The 20,555-nt window shown below is 36.0% G+C and overlaps 1 protein-coding gene across 9 annotated transcripts in view; it reads right to left on the bottom strand.

Moving 5' to 3' along the window:
• The window catches only part of EPHA5 (EPH receptor A5), a gene marked incomplete at both ends in the record, with an annotated part of 329,203 nt that overhangs the window by 6,155 nt on the left and 302,493 nt on the right, over positions 1–20,555 (bottom strand). For 5 of the 9 annotated variants that reach the window (XM_079777094.1, XM_079777095.1, XM_079777096.1 and 2 more), the window contains 3 exons: positions 1,051–1,210; positions 4,997–5,190; positions 18,247–18,396. In XM_079777094.1, the coding sequence (XP_079633220.1) occupies positions 1,051–1,210; positions 4,997–5,190; positions 18,247–18,396 (504 nt within the window). Of the gene's footprint in view, positions 1–1,050; positions 1,211–4,996; positions 5,191–18,246; positions 18,397–20,555 lie in introns of those variants that run through there. The other 4 variants (XM_079777090.1, XM_079777092.1, XM_079777091.1 and 1 more) reach the window with 1 other exon arrangement.

The raw sequence follows: 20,555 nt of genomic DNA, 5'->3' as shown, positions 1-20,555 counted from the left end.
GGGAGAAATGTGGAGAACGTGTGATCTTAACTGGTGATAAATGACAGTACCCTGTTACCTTTTTTTGTGGCTGTGCAGTGGATTCAATGAATCAAAATGCCAGAATAATACAAATGGTGAACGAGAACTGCTCAGTTCTCATGTTATATGAAGTGATGGGATATGGACCATGGCTTACTGCTTTAGAATGTTCTACCATGTTCTAATCCTTATAACAATATTTTAACCTTTGAATTGGTAGGTACTTGAAGCAATTTATCATTATATTCACAGGTTAAAACATTATTCATGTTTATGTAATCTAGATGGAACCACCATAATGACAAATAACTTTCACAAATAACAAATATTAGGCTGAAATAATTACACATACAGAATACATAATAAAATACAAACCACTTACAACCTTAAAGGATTTATTATTTAACTCTAGTGATTTTTATTCAATAAGATTTGAGAAATTTCACCTTAAACGTGCAAACAGAAGAGGGCACAATTGGTTCCACTGAGATTGCACCAAATAGCAAATCAGAGGCAGGATCTAATATATTCTTGGATGGCAAGAATACAAGGTGCACCGCTTAGAGATTAAATGAGATCCCTGCCTGGGAAGCTGTGTTTAAGCTGCTGTTTCCTGGGTGTTCATCATAGCTGAAATTTAAGGATGTTTTTCTCTTATGTAGGACTAGTCATACCAATTGTGCTTACATTTGTTTTGTATTTACATTTATATAACACAGGGACCAGTATAAAAACTTTGTCAAGAAAACATCTTTTCCACAACATGAATTACCATTATTTTGCCAAAAAGCTGTTTTTCCAATTATTCAAATATCCCAATGCTATTTGTTTAAAGCACAGAAGCAAAGAAACCGGACAAAAGTAGCATTAACCATGCAATTGTTAACAATACAGGCAAAATGAAGAGGCTTCTTTGAAAGCTGCCACACATGGACAAAAGTTAATTGGTTTGCCTTGACCTCATCCAGACAGGTTTCTGAACAAATTTTCTCGCCCCAGCAATTATGTAAAAATGATCAGAAAAATTACTCACTCCAAGGTCACCTGAGCCACAGCGTCCATTGAACTGTATCCATTTTCCATGAAAATCTCTGTGTACCGGCCCATTTTGATTGCTTCTAGCCATTCACCTACTGATCTGTAGGCCCCAGATCCCAGGGAGCCATGCTCTGCCAATAAAGTAGATACTCTAAAACACATAAAACATAAATATAAAAAGTAATATTTTAATCTTTACAACAAATTATATTATAATGTTAGCTCATAGTCAGTGGATCTTTGGGTCTGTATGTATACTGATATGGAAAAGTATGTAAATGCAAAACCAGAAAAAAATAATATTTTGAAATACAGAACACAACATCAGATGTTTATTCAAATGATTTTCTATCCAGAGTCTATGAGGAATTATAATGACTTAATAAGTTAATTTTTTTAATATAAAACATTAGCTAAAATTTTTATGTAATGATTTAGATGTATTTATTTTATATTATTGTCTTGTTTATAAAAATAATATAAAAATTACTACCAAATAGATATGCAGGATAATTTGGGGAAAGCCAAATACTTGTTGACCTTGCTAGAGAAACTTGTGCTCACTTAATTTCTTAGGGAGTCTAGAACTTATTGTTGATCTCATTCTTTCACGTAGGGGCACTTGTTAATTCACCTAGGAGTAGTGGAACCTGGAAAACAAAATGTAACTCCAAACACATAAGAAAACTAAATAGGACCAATAAAACCATGGGCTGTTTTTCATTACACTAAATGCATACTCTTAAAAAAACAAATTCATACTCTTTGGCTAAAAATAACATGACTGTTATGATGATAATCATTTTTGGACATGTATCTTAAGGAAATAATTGGATGAAAGGGCAAAGAGTATATGTACAATTTTTTTTCTTCTACTGAGAGTAAACAAAAACAATTTAAATGTCCATTAATGGGTATTTATTTAATTAAATTTCAACCGTAAGATATAGGCTATCTTTCTTTCTACTCATGTTCTCTGCACTTTCTCATTTCTCATTTACACTTCAAACTACCCCAGTGTAGTTTCTTACAAACCAATTCTATAAAAATTGCTCTGGTTAAGCTGAGCAATGACCTCTATGTTGCCAAAGTCAGAACATTTCCCAACCTGTAAGATGACTGACCTCTCAGAAACATCCAACATTACCACTACTATCTCCCTCTCAAACCTTTTTTGAATCACTATTCTCTCTTTTGTGGCTACCATGACCTTGAACATTCCTGGTTTCTTCTTACTCTCCTTTGCCTATTATTCCTTATTATTATTATTTTTTTTACCTTAAAATTTGGTGGGAACTAGGACTTGGCCCTTTATATTTTCTGCTCAGGCTGTAACCCCAGTCTACTTAGACAATTTTACCCGATTTCTTGCTTCAAATAGCATCTATCATTAGCCAATTTTTATCTCCTGGCTAGGTTCCTCATATATGTATATGCCTACATCCTGCTTCCACATTTCTAATAGAAATATCACTCCAATATTTCTAAAACCATGGTCATCGTTTTTACATCCATTTCCTCCTGAAGTGCTTCCAGTATAGTATCTGATACAATAGTTCACTCCTTCCTTATCTTCAAATCCCTCCCAATCTATCATTGTGCATACTATCCATTCTATCTCCCTATATTGCACATCTGACCACTTTTTTCTATCTCATTTGTCACCACCTTAGTTCAAGACATCATCATGTCTTACCTACACAACTACTCTAGCCTCTTGTTATCCCCATAAATTGTATTTTCACTCTCCATTCCAACACCAAAGTTGTTTTTTAATGTTTTTATTTTGTTTAGTATATCCCTTCCATAATTGTGTATTGCTCAATGCTGTATACTCAGCACCTAGCCCACAGCATGACACAGTAGCTATTTGTTGCATGGGTAAATGGGAATCTTGTAGTGATTTGTAGCCATTAAGCATTAGGATCAAAGACTCATGGAAGATGAAATACAGGTGGAAACAGCTGGAGAGTAGGATCTTGAAGTTGAGATTGTGGAAGAGGTGCAATTTTTGTTAATAGCAAAGTTTAGAATGTGACTATGACAAGAAGATTCCAAGGTATTTTAGAGACCAAAATCACTAAAGGAGAAAATTCCAAGGTATTGAGAGATATTCAAACATCATCTACATGGTTACTGAAATCACCAAGTTTTGTGATAGGGATAGAGATATAGAGAAAGTGAATGAGTCAGGAACTAACACCTTCTGAAGTTGGGATTTGTAGATGGCTAGTAAGTGGTATAGTCTAAGCCAAATCTGTTTAAATGAAACCTAGCAAGCTGATCCTACATACTGCACACACGAAACTACAAAAATTCTTTGTAGATTTTTAAACTGCTCTCAAGCTGTAATGATGATGCTGATATAAATTAACACATTTTAGAACATAAAAATGTCCCTTTTGATTTCCTTTCTTTATGTCCATTTGTGACAGCTTAGCATAATTCAAACAAGTAGATGAGAGAAATATTTAATATTTTATATGGCAACAAACAGTTTGAAAGCAGATATTTCAGGAACAACATAAGGAATGATTGCTAAGAAGATGCATTCTCCAGTTGCTGCCACAGAAAGTTAATGATCCCTGAACAGAGTTTGAAGATTCATTCTTCATTTGTATTTAAAAATGAATTTTTGCCTAGTAAACAAATGTTATGTCAGAATCATAAAACTTATGTAACTTTATCAACAAATTATTTCTCATTTAGTTCATGTTAATACACAGCCAATTCAGTTCCTGGCGTGACACTTTTTTCTTGTAAAAATATACAATTACCTCAAATACAGTGAAAATAACAATCTGGCAAATTTTATAGTAAAGAATCAAACTGATTTATTTTTTGAGAGAATAATTCTATAACTTCTCAGGTTAAAGAATAATGTATACTTTATAAAAATGCAACATTGCTTAAATGCATATATATATATATATATATATATATATATATATATATACTTATTTGCTCATATAAAATGTATATATATATACTTATTTGCTCATATACTTATTTGCTCATATACTTATTTGCTCATATAAAATGTATATATATACTTATTTGCTCATATACTTATTTGTGTATATATATATATATGTATATATATATATGTATGTGTATATATATATATATATATATATATATATATATATATACTTATTTGCTCATATAAAATCTTTCCACAAGCCCAACCAGTGTTGCTCAGTGTTTGAGCATCAACCTATGAGTGAGGAGGTCATGCACTTCAATTCCAGGTCAGGGCACATGCCTGGGTTGTGGGTTTGATCCCCAGTAGGGGGTGAGTAGGAGGCAGCCAATTGATGAGTCTCCCTTATCATTGATGTTTTTACCTTTTCTTTCCTCTTTAAAAATCAATGAAAAAAAATATAAATAAAATCTTTCCACAAAATTTCTCATATTTGATTAGCCACATGTCTGTGTTCAACTAGATAAGAGTAAAGGGTCCCTAAAAGCATTGTCAATATTCATAAAATATACAGACAATAAAACCAATTATAAAAACATGAAAAGTAATTATTGGTAGATATCTTCAGTGTAAAATAGATCAGTGCTTATTTGGTTTTTCCTTATGGTCTCATAATTTTACCTTTTCCCCATCCACACCTATGTGGGGTCCAATACACATGGAAATACATGCATTTGAGTGTTCTGGTTTTTAAAAAAATACTACCTAAACTTGGCTACAGTTAGCATTTTCTGATATGGGTATGTTACACTATTAGATTAGGTATAGGTGCTTTTAAGTATAATCATTTATATTTTATTCATTGTAAGAGAGTAACTTTATGCAAAAATGATAGTCAAATAAAATAGTATCATGCAGATTTAGAGGTTAATTTATGTCCATAAGTGATTTAAAATTTGTGGCATCAATCTGAATTAGCTAAATTCAGGACAATCTCTCAGGTCTGGCCTGTACCTGCTCGATGCATTAACCAGCGTCTTCAAGCTACTTGGGTTACGTATCAGCTTGTCCAGCATGTTCACTATTTCTTCAAACTTGGGCCTGCTATTTCGGTCTTTCTGCCAGCAATCCAGCATTAACTGGTAGAGGGCGGCAGGACAGTCCATGGGGCTTGGCAGACGGTAGCCTTCCTCCACTGCCTTAATCACCTGCGTAAAGCAAAGCAGAACCAGTGGCAACACCACCGATTTAGTAGAGAAATTTCCCACAATTTAACTTTCATCCTTTCTTATGCTCAACTCTTGCAATAACAACCAGGTTCACTATCTCTAAAATCCCCAATTACTTCCATTTGCTGTGCAATAAAACAACAAAATAAAGAAATATATATACTTTCACAGTATAAAAATATAGGCTTTCTTCACATATTATAAGTAAAATAAATGGCAATCATTTTTACCTAAGAACTTGATGAAGGCGATTTGTAAATTTAATTGGCAAAAATAAACAGTTCATGTTTTATTTATCCTTGATTCTAGAATCAAATAGAGATTAAATCTTTTTGTGATTTCTCTGAAAAGTTAATGTCTTTTTAATGAAAATGTATGAGCAGAACCACATTTTTTAAAGTAATGAAACTGCAATTTTATTTCAAAAGAGAGTTTTGGATGGGAAATGATGGATAAGTCAAAGGCTAGATTAGTATAATGATCTCATGTATCATTTAGTAATGTCTAGGTCTTGCTGTTTATTATCATCTGCTGATTTCTGTCAGGAATTTAGAATAATTGTCTAGTAGCAGAAGCATTACAAATATCACTGATTTTAAATGAAAACCACACATATGAATATCAGTCTAATTCTAAGACTGCTTTATCAAAAACACTTATAATGTCTATGCCCTAGCTGGTTTGGCTCAGTGGATAGAGCGTCGGCCTGTGGACCAAAGGGTCCCAGGTTCGATTCCAGTCAAGGGCACATGCCCAGGGTTGTGGGCTCGATCCCCAATAGGGGGCGTGCAAGATGCAGCCAATCAATGATTCTCTCTCATCATTGATGCTTCTATCTCTCTCTTCCTCTCCCTTCCTCTCTGAAATCAATAAAAATATATTAAAAACAAAACAAAACACTTATAATGTCTAACTCCAGAAAATATGTATTTATGCTACTGAATATAATAATATAGGTCTTATTCAATTATTAAAAATCAAAAGTTTGTGATACTAAAATCCAGTAAAAATGAATATACTTCTTAAAATCCTATTACAAATATTTCCTTAACATGAAAATTAACTTTTTTTCATAAAGATTTTTGATTGATCTGACAAGTGGGGAAAAAAACACATAATGATTAGGATAGAAAATTTACAAAGATAATTTGAGTGCTTAGGAAGAAGCCAATCTCTTTATAATAAAGGAAATGTCATTTGAACAAGATCAATGAGATGTAAAGAGGATTAAAAGCAGATTTAAGGACTTTATGACAAAGAGATTGAGGGGAGATAAAAGTATTTGTGATAAAACAAGTTCAGGCCCATCACATGGATGGTTGCTGCTGTTAACTTTAGGCAAGTACATAAATGGAGTAATGAATGTTGACAGGTGTAATCTGTACTTGTTCTATTTGATGTTTATTTGTGAATGGGGAACATTCATATGGCAATATGCAGAAATCTGGCACAGGAGACATTCGGGCTGTTAGTATAAACTATCTATAGGGTCATTAGCATCTGGTCCCAGCCTAAAGTCAGGTGTAGTTTATATCATCCTGGGAAAGGCATAAAATAAAGGCTTCTGAGAAGCACCAATAGTTAAGTTAAGGAAGTCGAGAACTCTGAAAATAAATGTTTAAATAAATATTGAATAATTATTAGCACACTACAAATGGTCCTCCGCTTACATTGGGGTTAGGTCCCAATAAACCTGTTGTAAATTGAAAATATAGTAAGTAAAAAATGCATTTAATAAACCTAACTCAGGGAACATCATAACTTAGCCTAGCCTACGTTAAACTTGCGTAGAACATTTACATCAGCCTACAGTTGGGCAAAATCATCTAACGCAAAACCCATTTTATAATAAAGTGTTGAATATCTCCTGTAATTTATTATGGGTATTGCTTTTGCACCATCATAAAGTTGGAAACTTGTTAAGTCAAACCATAAGTCAGGGACTCGCTGTACCTGAGAGTCACCTACCACCTTAGTTAACAACTCAAAACAACATAAAAAACTAAAAGGCGATCCTATGAAGGGGTGCCTCCACGGAGCTGAGCCCCTGGAGTGGCTGCTGAAAGTGCCCACAATCCAGGACTTTGGAGGCCCAGAGCCGAGATCTGAGGTGCCAAGGCCACCCTCTGTGTCAGGGCCCTGATGGGAGACAGATCAAAAGAGTTGGTATTTGAACTGAGGTCTAAAGAATGCGCTTATTGGATTGTGTGGGAAAGAAGAGGAGATGGACTTGAACTTTTGGGAGGGACTTGAAAGCCATGATCCTGACTGAGGATTGCCTATGACCTGCCTGCCCATGATTGTTGGTGTCTCCTGACTGTCCATGAGTAGTGATCCCACTTCTAGGAATATATCCCAAGAAATCAGAAACACCAATCAGAAAGGATATATGCACCCCTATGATGATAGCAGCACAATTTACCATAGCTAAGATTTGAAAACAGCCTAAGTGCCCATCCACAGATGAGTAGATTAAAAAACTGTGGTACATCTACACAATGGAATACTATGCTGCTGTAAAAAGGAAGGAACTCCTACCTTTTGCAACAGCATGGATGGACCTGGAGAGCATTATGCTAAGCGAAATAAGCCAGTCAAAGAAAGATAAATATCACATGATCTCACTCATTTATGGAATTTAATGAACAACATAAACTGAAGAACAAATATAGATTCAGAGATACAGAAGCATTGAACAGACTGCCTAACCTATGAGGGAAGATGGGGGTGGGGGTGGGCGGTGGCTAGAGATCAACCAAAGAACTTGTATGCATGCATATAAGCATAACCTATTGATACAGACAGTAGGGGGCTGAGGGTATGTGCTGGGGGTTGGGAACAGCCAGGGAGAGGTCAAGGGGGAAAAAGGAGACATATATAATACTTTAAACAATAAATAATTTAAATAAAAAAAATACAACTAAAAGGCAAACTACAATAGAAAATGCTACAAAAACTGTAACATGATTAAACTTTTGCACTCGGATGTCGAGTGTGACTCGACACGGTTAGCATCGGTAGCAGCTCTTTTTATACTCTTTGAATGTATCAATAACTTGAAATATAAAAAAATCCAAATAAATAAGTTTGTATGAAAAGAAACTCCAGTCTTTTATTCTACTGCCGTGCTTTGTAAAATCTGGGGTATTTAAAAAATTAAATCCCGAGTAGAATAAAGGAATCGAGAAAAAAGCAAGCGAGTGCAAAGGGTTAACATATCTAGTGTATTTAAAGCTCAGACATATCTACAATAATAAAAGTGTGATATGCGCCGAAACCGGTTTGGCTCAGTGGATAGAGCGTCGGCCTGCGGACTCAAGGGTCCCAGGTTCGATTCTGGTCAAAGGCATGTACCTTGGTTGCGGGCACATCCCCAGTAGGGGGTGTGCAGGAGGCAGCTGATCGATGTTTCTCTCTCGTCGATGTTTCTAACTCTCTATACCTCTCTCTTCCTCTCTGTAAAAAAAATCAATAAAATATATATTAAAAAAAGTGTGATATGCTAGTTAGACTGGATATCCTTCCAGACAACCTTCCGGATGAAGCTGGGGCTGTCTGTGTCCTGGGTGCCTGCCAGCGGCCGGAGGGAAACCCAGGTCCCAGGTGCCAGAGGGAAGCCAGTGCTGGCAGCTGGGGGAAGGAAGGCCTATTCTTGCATGAATTTTGTGCATATCCAGCCTCTAGTTGAAAAATAAAATAATAATATAGATAAATGAGAAATAGCTACTAGCCAAAAACTTATAAAAGAAAAATTAAAAAATTTAAATAAATTTGGGTAAAATGTTATTCTCACTGGTGATATTAAATAAATGAGTAGCAAAAGAATAAAAAGGTACCATTTGCACTCACATATAGTTCATTTACTTATGCATTTGCTTATAAGACTCCCATTGCTGATGACAGTAGTTATTTTCTTTAATAACATATATGTACCAAAATTAAATGTCTTGATATAATTTATATCATGAAATATTTCACCATGCAATAAAACAGTGACTCTTATGTACTTTAAACCTAATTTATTTTATAATATGCTTTCTCCCAAAGCTGCTATCAATTAAATCTATTTTGTTCTTTACCATCTATTTTTTAATATATTTTTGCTTCACTGAGCAGCTAATCTTTATGTGGAATTAATAAATTAAATTAATTCCTTAGTTTTAAAAGAAAATAATGTTATTTGATCTGAGGTTATTTCCAGAATACATTGCTTAATCAGCTTTATTTTCATGTAAATGTATATATAGGAATATAATACCATGACTCCTAAATTAACTTAAAACTTGGCCCAGATAGTTAGGTCATTGAATTTAATTCTAAATTTATCTTTAGAATTTATGTTTAAAATAGATTTAGAACTGTAACTTTAGATTTATTGTTATATATTTGGAAATTTATTGTTTTTCATTTTTACCTATTATTTCCTTAATAGTTTTGGGGATAAATGAATGACACTAGTACTCTGGTGGTTTATGAAATGCTAGAAATCTACCAAGGCACAATTTAGACTTTATTTTACCAAAAATTTTATAATCGATAACTAAATAAGTTATAATCTCAATTGACTTTGTTATTACCATTACATTTGTTCATCTAAGAGGTTGAGATGAACAAAGAAAGAAAATAAAGAATAAAAAAAAAACAACCATAATTTTTATAGACAATCTGGCACCATATCAGAGGTGCTGTATCTGAAATACTGCCATAAGCTCTTCATTTCTGGCATTGACATGCAAATAAATAGTCTAAACACAATTTAAAGAATGCTACCTCTCCTAATACATAAAACTGCAACAGCGGGTGTCCAACATGGCGCTATTCACTTAGTGGCAAGTTGATTCTATTGGGCCTTTTCCATCATGTAAGGGCCAATAGGTGTATCTTTTCAAATATATATATATATATATATATATATATATACACACACACACACACACACACACACACACACACACACCTATTTTGGGTACTGTTTGTTTTTACTGCCCACAGAGCTTCACCCAACATTATAAGGTTGGAATATTTACCTACAAACACAGAATCCTATCTAGCATATTACACAGCAAGGTAACCAACTTCAGAGTGAAGGATACATAAGAGTTATCACATACTCAGTGATGTGCTGTTAGATATTTAACAACTGGCTCTTCCTGATGGAGAAACAGATTTATAACATTTTCTCATTTATCTATCTATCTATCTATCTATCTATCTATCTATCTATCTATCTATCATCTATCTAAAAGCCTAAGCGACCAAACAACCGGTCGACTGGTTGCTATGACGTGCACCTACCACCAGGGGGAAGATGCTCAAAGCAGGAGCTGCCCCCTGGTGGTCAGTGTGCTCCCACAGCCAACCTCCTGCAGCCCCTTCCTCCTCCCCACTCCCTGGCCAACCTTCCGCCATCCCAATCAGCCTAGATCGCTGGCCAGGCTCAGACTCCACCCATGCATGAATTCGGGCCTCTAGTGTGATATAAATACTCCCTTCATATGAGTTGTAAGCTACCAATATAATCTCATGCAGGTAGAAATGTTCTGACTGGGAATCGAACCTTGACCTCCTGTTTCATAGGTCAATGCTCAACCACTAAGCTGTATCTGCTGGTTATTAGAAAGCCTTTTAAAGCAAAGCTGAATCATCAACTTAGAGACAACACTCTGAAACGAGTTGGTGCCATTACTCAAGATGCGGTGGCTTTATTAAACCAGAAACTTCCATACTGTGCACTGTTCCCAGTGACTCTTACCAGGGAACACAGCAAGGGTTCCATGGAACTAACAGTTATGGTTGCCAACAGGGCACTTGGACTACTTATGTCCAGGCACAAGCAAAAGAGAAGGGGAGTTTTCATGCTGGCAAAGGTAATTGATATTGAGCAGTAGGAGGCATTTGATCTGTTCTCACACAGATGGGGCAGGGAGAAATGTGTGAAACCCAGATGATACACTTGGGGCCGTCTTACTATTCCTTTATTACAACTGTGTCCTTAAAATGGTTACCCTGAGAATAAAGGGTTGGTTCAGACTACCAGCTAAGCTACAATGATCTGCCAAGTTGATAGATGAAGGAAATTCAGAATGGATAGTGGGAGGAGGTAGAGGCTTAAGGCCTGGAGAGGTCTTGAGATCAACTAAAGCTACAGGAGCTGCAGTGCAGTCCATAACCTGCCTCTCGTGGGTTTCCCCTCAGGAAGAATCAGCACAATCATGGACCAGATGCTCCTTGAACTTGTGTGGAGACATAAGTCTATGCTGCAGAAGGGTGGAGCGCAGCATCTGAAAATTTGTCTCTCAACTTCACCTGCTAGGATGGTAAATTACCAACAACCCTTAAAACCCATCATCACATTTACACAAGGCCATGCTTGACAAGGTTACTCCCAATCAATTATTGAACATGGCAGTGATAATAAGATAGGTTGGCTTAAGGATTCCCTGGCTGCCTTGCCAACCTCTCTTAGAACCACACCTCAGTCTCAGATGCTTGCACACAATCAATTTCTTTTCATCTCCACTGTACCTGTATCACAATCTGACATCTCTCCCACCTTCCTCTCATCCACTTATGTTTTCCCTTAGAAGCATTTTTTTTTAATTACACTAATGTATACCTAATCCCCTCTTGGCTTCTTGGAGGACCTAGACTAGGCACTGTGATGCAAACTGTACTTATATTATCTACATGCAATCTTACCACATACTGCAAGAGAGGAATTATTACATACATTTCATAGATGAAACACTTGAGATTCCAGAGGTTAAATATTGCCTGTATTTAAGAAGGAGCAGAGTAAGATTCACATTTAAGTCCCTCTGGGATACAAATCTGTAATTTATTTTTCTATCTTGGAGTTGAGTCCCACTATTGGAATTAGAAATAATTACTTCCCCCCGCAAAAAAAATCTTGGGTGAGGTATGGATCCCACTCCATGGAATCAGATTATTTATACCATAAGATAAAAATAATATCCAGGATCAAAAGGAGTTATTTTGAAAGAAAGTGCATTCTTCATCACAGGAGTTGTAAAAAATGTAGGATGGATAACTGAGTGCTAGGAAATGTGTAGGGAGAACTTGAGCTTCAGTAGGTGTTTTGATGAATAAGTTCTATTTAGGTCGTGAGTACTTTTGCTAGGTAGTTAACATCTCACATATGAGTCCTTTTGTTACTATGTGATATGAAGCTCCCCATAAGTGACTAGAGTTTAAGAATATGTTCCTGTAAATAATCTCAGATACCACAGAAATAGTTTCAGATATACCAGTTTCTTCTATAATTTTTTCCTATTGCCAATAGTTATTAAAGATATATTGGGTGTGCTTTTCTTCTTAGTTCATCAATCTTAGATCACTAGAGTTCCAGAGATTAAAGAGATCTTAGAAATCTTTTTATTCAAGCCCATTCCCTTTATAGTCATAGAAACTGTCCAAGCAGTGTAGAATCCAAGATGAATGACTTTCAGTCAATATATTTGTTTGTAGTTGTTGTTGTTGTTATTTTCAAATAGCAAGGTACAGGAATTTTGTACTTTAGCTTGATATTTATGTATCACTTTTTCCAAAGGTGTCAGAATTTTTATGTGGTTACCAGTTCCTAAAATAATTGCTTGCATCCAAGGGCAGCATTATCCTTAGAGGACCAATGTTATCTTAGAAGACCACATTTGGTTGGTCCAACACACTCATTATTATACAGACATTATTACACTGAGGCTAAGAAGTTTAATAATTTTCTCACTGTCAAATCTTGGAAATGTACAGTATTTGGATGAGAACTAAAGTCCTCATACTTTAGCTAATTGTAGCATGCTGTGTGTTACCATAAAATACTATCTTTGCTTTACCATAAACTATTCCAACAATATAAGAAGAATTGCATATATTTATATAAGTATATCTATATCTACACCTATATCTACCTCTTCTGTAGCACTGAAAATTTAAACAAAGAAGAGAAAGAAGAGAGGCATAGCCCATACAAAGTGGTTTGATATTCTTTTGGAGTCAAATATTCTTGCTGCCTTATAGATAAGATCGAAGCCAACAGAAATAGTAATAGAAAACTATCTCCCCCCCCCTCAAAAAAGGCACAAGTAATTCTAACATGAGAAGACTGAAAAACAGATAACTTAATGAGTTATTAAAGCTCTTTGTAATCTATGTGCTTAATATAACCTATTTAGTCATATATTTTACAATAAATATAAGAGAACAAAACTGTCACTGAATATAAAAATGCAATGCAATGAAATCTCTTTTTATTTTGGCTTTTGTTTGAAGTTCTGAAAAATGTTGACATTTAAAATGTTTGTGATCAATAAAGGAGCTTCTACTCACTATAGGATATTATCTTACTTCCCAAGCTTGAATGAGAGTTCATGGTCGGTATTTACCTAAATCATCCTAGCCATTCTGGTTTATTTTTATTATGCATCGCTATGATTTTTCTCTGTGATGACAGAGGCAATCCTAAATCAAAAGAAACTCACTGCAGCATTCCCCTCTGCCTCTGACACAGCCAGAGGTCTTCTTTGATGGATGTAGATGATTCTCCATGTCTGGGTAATGTAACATTTTCATGGTGGCAAAGCCCTTTTTGAATCAGATAGTATCTGGAGTGTAGAGATTATGGAATATATCATTCAAAACTGCCAAATCAGTACTTCTACTTTGTTCTCTGATATTTCCTCCCAAAGAGATATTAAGTAATCACGATTTTCAAATAGAATAGATCTGTCATGTTTCCCGGACACATATTTAGATAGAAATCGAGGCATATCAAACTTAGTGCTATATCTAAAAACTAAATGCCACTACGGATCTGAACTTGTTTAGGAAATACAGAGCACGTATTGGGAACTCTTTCAAAGGCAGGCATTTTAGAAAGATCTGTAACTGTAAAATCATTTTTCTGTAAACCTTATTTAGATGCTCAGAAAACCCAGCCAGAGTCAAAATATTAGTTTTTATTTTTATAACTTCCTGAAACTATTGCATCAGCATTTCCTTGTTGTTGTTGTTGGTTGTTTTTTTTTTTAATTATTTGAAATCAAATTATCTGGAAAAGTATCAAGACTCTCAAATGGCTGAAATCCAGAAAAAAAATATGTCCCAAATCCTTCACACCTCCTTGTTTTTATGTCCTTCTCCATGTAACTTTATATTGTCCATTCACAGTGAACAGTGTAATGTACCATACTCTGATAATGGGATTGGCCAATGGGATTTTAGTAGATATATTTTAGGCTGAGGAGCAAATGGGCTCATTCTTGCCCTTCAGTCACTTGACAAATTAGCTCACATCTAGTCTCGCCTGCGGGTCTTCAGCGGAAGATGAAGGCCCTGTGGAGTGCAAGTATATACCAGCCAACTCCAAGGGACTTGAACAAGCCCAGTTAAAATCAGCAAAAACTTATGAGCATTCACGTAGCATCTTGTTTTACTTTGGTCTATAATTTTATTTGTGAGAGATACAACTAGCTCAGGTATAATTGTCAATAATGTGGGTGACAATGCTACAAATATTATGCAACTAGTTGGGAAGTACAAATAATTCTGAGTGACACAATTGGAATTAAAAATATCAGAATTGGGAGACATTACTAATAAACAAATAAAGGACAAATGTTTTCCTTGAGTGAAAAGACCAAGCTTGCTGGCAGACAGAATAAAATACTTTCATAACAAATAAACAAAACAATGGCATTGAAATGAGCCTTGAAAGAAGATAGAAGCAAAACAACAAAGTACTCTGTAGCTCCAGTTAGCGTTTGGCATTTATCTGGAGAACAGAAAGTAGCAAATAGATCTAATCTTTGTCTAGACTAGATAAATCCAGAATAATTATTAAATATTGATTGAATATGTTATATTCAATTGAAGGGTGATCTAGGATCGCTGGTTGGAAATGAAAGAGAGGACGTAGACATTGATTTAATTGGAGACAGAGTCATGGTTAGGTACACAAAATGTGGAGAACCAGGTTCAGTTTATGGTATAACATTTATTATTATTTTTGACCTTAAGAAAGTCATCTAATCTCTCTAAATCATAGTTCCTTGACTGCAAAACAGGACTAATACAGGCATACCTCTCTGATAGTTTGTTAAATATATACCGAGAGTTCAATGATACTTTTATCATAGTCCTGCCCTTAATATCAGAAAGTTGAGCACAGTAGATACTGTGTTCTCCCAAACTTAGAGAAATAAATGTCAGCAGTTCCTCCTTAAATCAAGTGAGTATAGCACACACAAAAAAAAACCCACCCAAAAAACAAAAAAATGATTGTAGCAATTTTCGATGACTGCAGAAGCAATTTTAGATGTCTTGTATACTTATCAAGAGGCAGGAATCCATCAGCCCAGTTTACTATTGCTGTCAGAATAGAATGCTATGAAATACAGTTGACCTTTGAATGACATGGACTTGAATTGCATAAGTCCACTTACATGCAAATTTTTCTCAATAAGTACTGTCATTGTATATTCTCTTCCTTATGACTTTCTTAATAACATTTTCTTTTTCGTAGCTTATTTTATTACTAGAGGCCTGGTGCACGAAATGTGTGCACGGGGGGGAGGGGCGTGTCCCTCAGCCCAGCCTGCACCCTCTCCAATCTGGGACCCCTTGAGGGATGTCCGACCGCCCATTTAGGCCTGATCCAACCGGGATCGGGCCTAAATGGGTGGTTGGACATCCCTCTCACAATCCAGGACTGCTGGCTCCCAACCGCTCACCTGCCTCTGCCTGATTGCCCTTAACTGCTTCTGCCTGCCAGCCTGATCACCCCTAACCACTCCCCTGCCAGCCTGATTGACGCCTAACTGCTCCCTGGCCGGCCCATTTGCCCATAACTGCCCTCCCCTGCTGGCCCGGGCACCCCTAACTGCCCTCCCCTGCAGGCCTGGTCACCCCCAACTGCCTGCTGGCCTGGTTTCCCCATAACTGTCCTCCCCTGCAGGCTTTGTCCTCCCCAACTGCCCTCCCCTGCAGGCCTGGGTCCCCCACAATTTTCCTCCCCTGCAGGCCTGGTACCCCCAACTGCTCTCCCCTGCAGGCCTGCCCCCCCCCCCAACTGCCCTCCTCTGCAGGCCTGGTCCCCCCCCAACTGCCCTCCTCTGCCAGCCTGGTCACCCCTAACTGCCCACAACTGCCCTCCCTTGCCGGCCATCTTGTTGCGGCCATCTCATGTCCACATGGGGGCAGCCATCTTTGACCACATGGGGGCAGCCATCTTGTGTCTTAGAGTGATGGTCAATTTGCATATCACTTTTTTATTAGATAGGATAAGACTACAGCACATAATACCTATAACATGCAAAATATGTGTTAATTGACTATATTATCAATAAGGATTCCAGTCAACGGTAGGCTGTGAGTTGTTATGTTTTGGAGCAGTCAAAAGTTCTATGCAGATTTTTAACTCTGTGGGGTTTGGCCCCTTAGGCCTGCACTGTTGAAAGGACAACTGTAATCTTTAGGAAAGCTGAAGTGTGACCCTAGCTTCTCGCCTGAGGAAATTTGCAGAAGGCAGGCTGGCTGAGAAAGCCTGCAGTAGTACCCAAAACAGAAAGCACTGGTGGAGAATCCAACATTCATCAGGTTTAGTAGACGTGTGTATGGTGCAGTGAAAGACTGTGCAGTGTGCAGCTGGTGCAAGTGAGAGGAACTAGGAGCTCAGTACATCCTCTCTAAGTACCTGGCAGAGAGGAGGTCCTCATCAAGGGCCTTTGGAAGAGCTCAGATATGAATCTCAACAAAGAACAATGTCTGGGTTACTGCCGAGCAGGAGGCATCAACAGCCCAACATTGGAAAAACATCATCGCCCCTTCCCTTCTACCTCTCTATCTAGGAAGATCCTGAAAAGTCCAGACATGGACTTTGGCAGAGGAGGAGGACAAGCAAAAATCTGAACATTCTTCCTTTACAATCTAGGTACTGAGGGTCACGCTGGAAAACACTTCGAAATGGTATTGACTTTCATTTAGACTGGACTTGAATTTTTATATATGAAAGTGGATTTTAATCACTGGCATAAGACTGTTGCTTCAACAAAATTAGGATTGAAAGATAGTACCTGACTAATAACTTCAGAAGGTGTAAGAGAGGGAGAGTTTATAGAGTACGGATGAAAGAAATAATTACAGGAGAAGAATGTTTTAAAGCATGCTATTGAGGTAAGACTTCAATATACTGGTTTCATAAACAAGTAATAAGATATTAGTTGGTAAAGCACTTAAGGCAGTATATGGCACATAGTAAGGACTCAAAATATGTTAGCTTCTTTTTTAATTGTTATTGTTATTAGACAGAAAATACATCAAATTTAAAGGTGATCCAAAATGGAAAGGGCTGTCTGGAATAGTAACAATGGAAAATTATAAAAGCAAAGACTAAAAAAGCCATGTGTGAGGTATCATGTAATAAGCATTCTGAACTTGAATAGAGGTTTTTTTTTTCATGGTTCCTTTAATGCTAGGACTCTATAATTCTAAGCATGAATTTTTTTCCATGTGGGGAAAGCCTATTTTTCCCCTAAATTATATAGACAATACAACTCTTCCTACATGTTTTAATTTTAAAAATGTAGATTGTTCCTTTTTTATCCTCTAAGAGCATCCAGGATGAAGTCAATATCATTCATCCTTTTGCACTAAAGCATTAGCTGCCTCCATCAAATGCAAATCATAAAACCTTGCCTGTCAGTACTCATTCTTTGATGGCTCTTTCTTTATCTTTGAAAATGATACTGACATTAAATGAGTGGAATAGCACCACAATACAGCTAAAACTGTCTGGCAAGGGACTGAGCTTTTATATAATAGTGACTTACTTTCCTTTGTGCTAACTCATTTTGAGCTTCTGCATAAAGGATAGTTTAACAACAAAGTAGATCAGAGGGTAAGCAAAGTATTTCTTTTTTTTAAGCAACTGTCATGTTCAGAAATGAAAACTATTATAAGTCTCCTGACACAGAGAGCTAAGCATTTCATCTCAAACTTGAGTGGGCATAGCTCCATACTTACATCTTGGTTGGTCATCTCCCAATAGGGTCTCTCTCCATAAGACACAACCTCCCACATCACGATTCCATAGCTCCAGACATCACTAGCAGAGGTAAACTTTCTGAAAGCTATAGCTTCCGGGGCAGTCCATCTTATTGGGATTTTGCCTCCCTGCAATTAAAAAAGAATTTTTAAAAAATCCTCACAGACTTCAAATGTACCTAGGGATATTGCTGCTTCACTGAAAAGATCTAGAAAGAGATGTAGCATTTTTAAGTGAATCTGTTTGACATCATGCAGTCTCTTTGCACATATCGGTCCATAAGCACTTGTAGACTGCTAATTGGCTGTCTGGAAGGTTTCTGGTTTAAATTCTGTTTGACTACTAGAACACACAGGACCCACATCTCAATTACAGTATCAGAATGGCAGCTCTCAGTGGGGAAAGGAAGCAGTCAAGCAAATCAATAAGGTAACTTTCATGATTTTCAAGCTGAGTAAAGGACTCAGATTCCCGGGTGCTTTTTATCTTCTTTAATATGAGAACTGTAAGTGGAACATCTCAGTTGCTGAATGCAAGACAGAGAAGTTTAACAGCTAATAAGACAAGCATGAAAATCAGGTATATTAAAAGCTTAGTTATACTTTTTCCTAATATCATGCAATTTCTTTTAGACTTGATTTCTTTCATTTTCTTTCATTGGCATATTTTTATTTGTTTGGATAGGCTTTTTCATTTTAACCTAAGGAATAGGTGTTTTTTTTTTAATTTAATTCAACCATTTTAAAATTTATTAAAATTAGATGATGGGGAAAAACTTACAACATTAATATACATTGGATTCTTTTAACATGGCAAAAAAATGCTTTGGCAGGTTTTCTCTTAGTTCACAAAATAAACATTTAACCTGCCCCTTTAAGGGTGAACATTTTTCCTCATAATTTTTAAAAGCAGGCAACCCCAAACAATCAAACATTTTATTTATAAGCAAAAGTCAATCAATCAATCAATCAATAAATAAATAAATATAGTGGGTTGAGAGAGAGAGGTTTTGAATATTTTCTCATAAAATGACTAGCATATGCCTTCCCATTTTGCAAGAAGGGAATAATGTATTTCAAATACCAGAAAAATGTAACTTAAACTGCTCTTTATGAACCAAAGTTTCAAGACATATGAGAAAATAATAATATTATGTAATGCTTGAAACTGCTGAGTTGCAGTTAATTTGAATTATTCAAAATAAGTTTGAATTATTTGCTCCTTGGAAATATGGTAACACCACTTTAAGAAGACTTTCCCGAAATATACTTTGGTTAATTAAATATCCATAGGTGTGGTCACACAATTAGCTCTGGCAAGTTGTGTTGCAACATTCCATAATATATTATTATTATTATACCTCTTAAAATTATAGTTTGTGGATTACTTTAAACTTCAGCCTAGAATGTTTCTCTTGATCCTCTGACCATCACATTTGTCATCAATATTATCTGGTGCTCCTTTATCTCTGGATCTCTCAGTACATGCATTTCCCACAGCTGCCAATATGACTCATTTCGTAGGAATAATTCTTGAGGGTCTCAGGATCTCTGCTTTCCCTCGCCCTCCCTTTCCCCCAGCATGACACATTGACAATCTACTCCATGCATTTAACTAAGTCATCAAGCAGTCATACTGGGAATGGATTTTCCTATAACCTCAATCTTGTTTAGGCCAAGTTTATTAAGTGTAACACTAATTCCAAGAGGATTCTTGAATGAGTTTTCATTTAATGCAAATAATGACAAAGATAATTAAGTCTAGAAAAAAGGAAGTGATAGCCCATCAATTAATTTATTGATTTGTCAAGCTGACCATTTTAAAAGACTTCATTTACTTATATAATTTACATGTGATCTTCAGCATAATACAGTCTCTAAGAATCTGATACATAAAACAACATCGAAAAAGAAAGCTTTATAATATATGACTAGATTTATTGTTAGGCTATGAGTACAAATGATTTTTAAAAAGGTGACTTAAGGAAATGTGTAACACATCTATCATAAAAATAAGGGATGACAAAAGTGTTCCTTTGTATGGAAACCAAAGTTAACCAAATTGTAGAGTGAAAAAGATGCACTGATAAATTCCTGTCTTCACAAGAAGTTTAAATCTTGAACTTGATGACACTTTAAAGATTTAGAACTAAACAAATGTAGTTTATCATAAGGGATTCAAACTGTAGAAGTGCAATACATAGATTGCCCCCAAAATTTCATTGTACCAATATTACACAGAGAGACTTATTGATTATATAACATATCAATTCAGGAACCAATTACAT

Source organism: Cnephaeus nilssonii, assembly GCF_951640355.1.
Source record: "Cnephaeus nilssonii genome assembly, chromosome: 1".
Taxonomy (NCBI): Eukaryota; Metazoa; Chordata; class Mammalia; order Chiroptera; family Vespertilionidae; genus Cnephaeus; species Cnephaeus nilssonii.
This window is presented reverse-complemented; position numbering and strand designations above follow the sequence as displayed.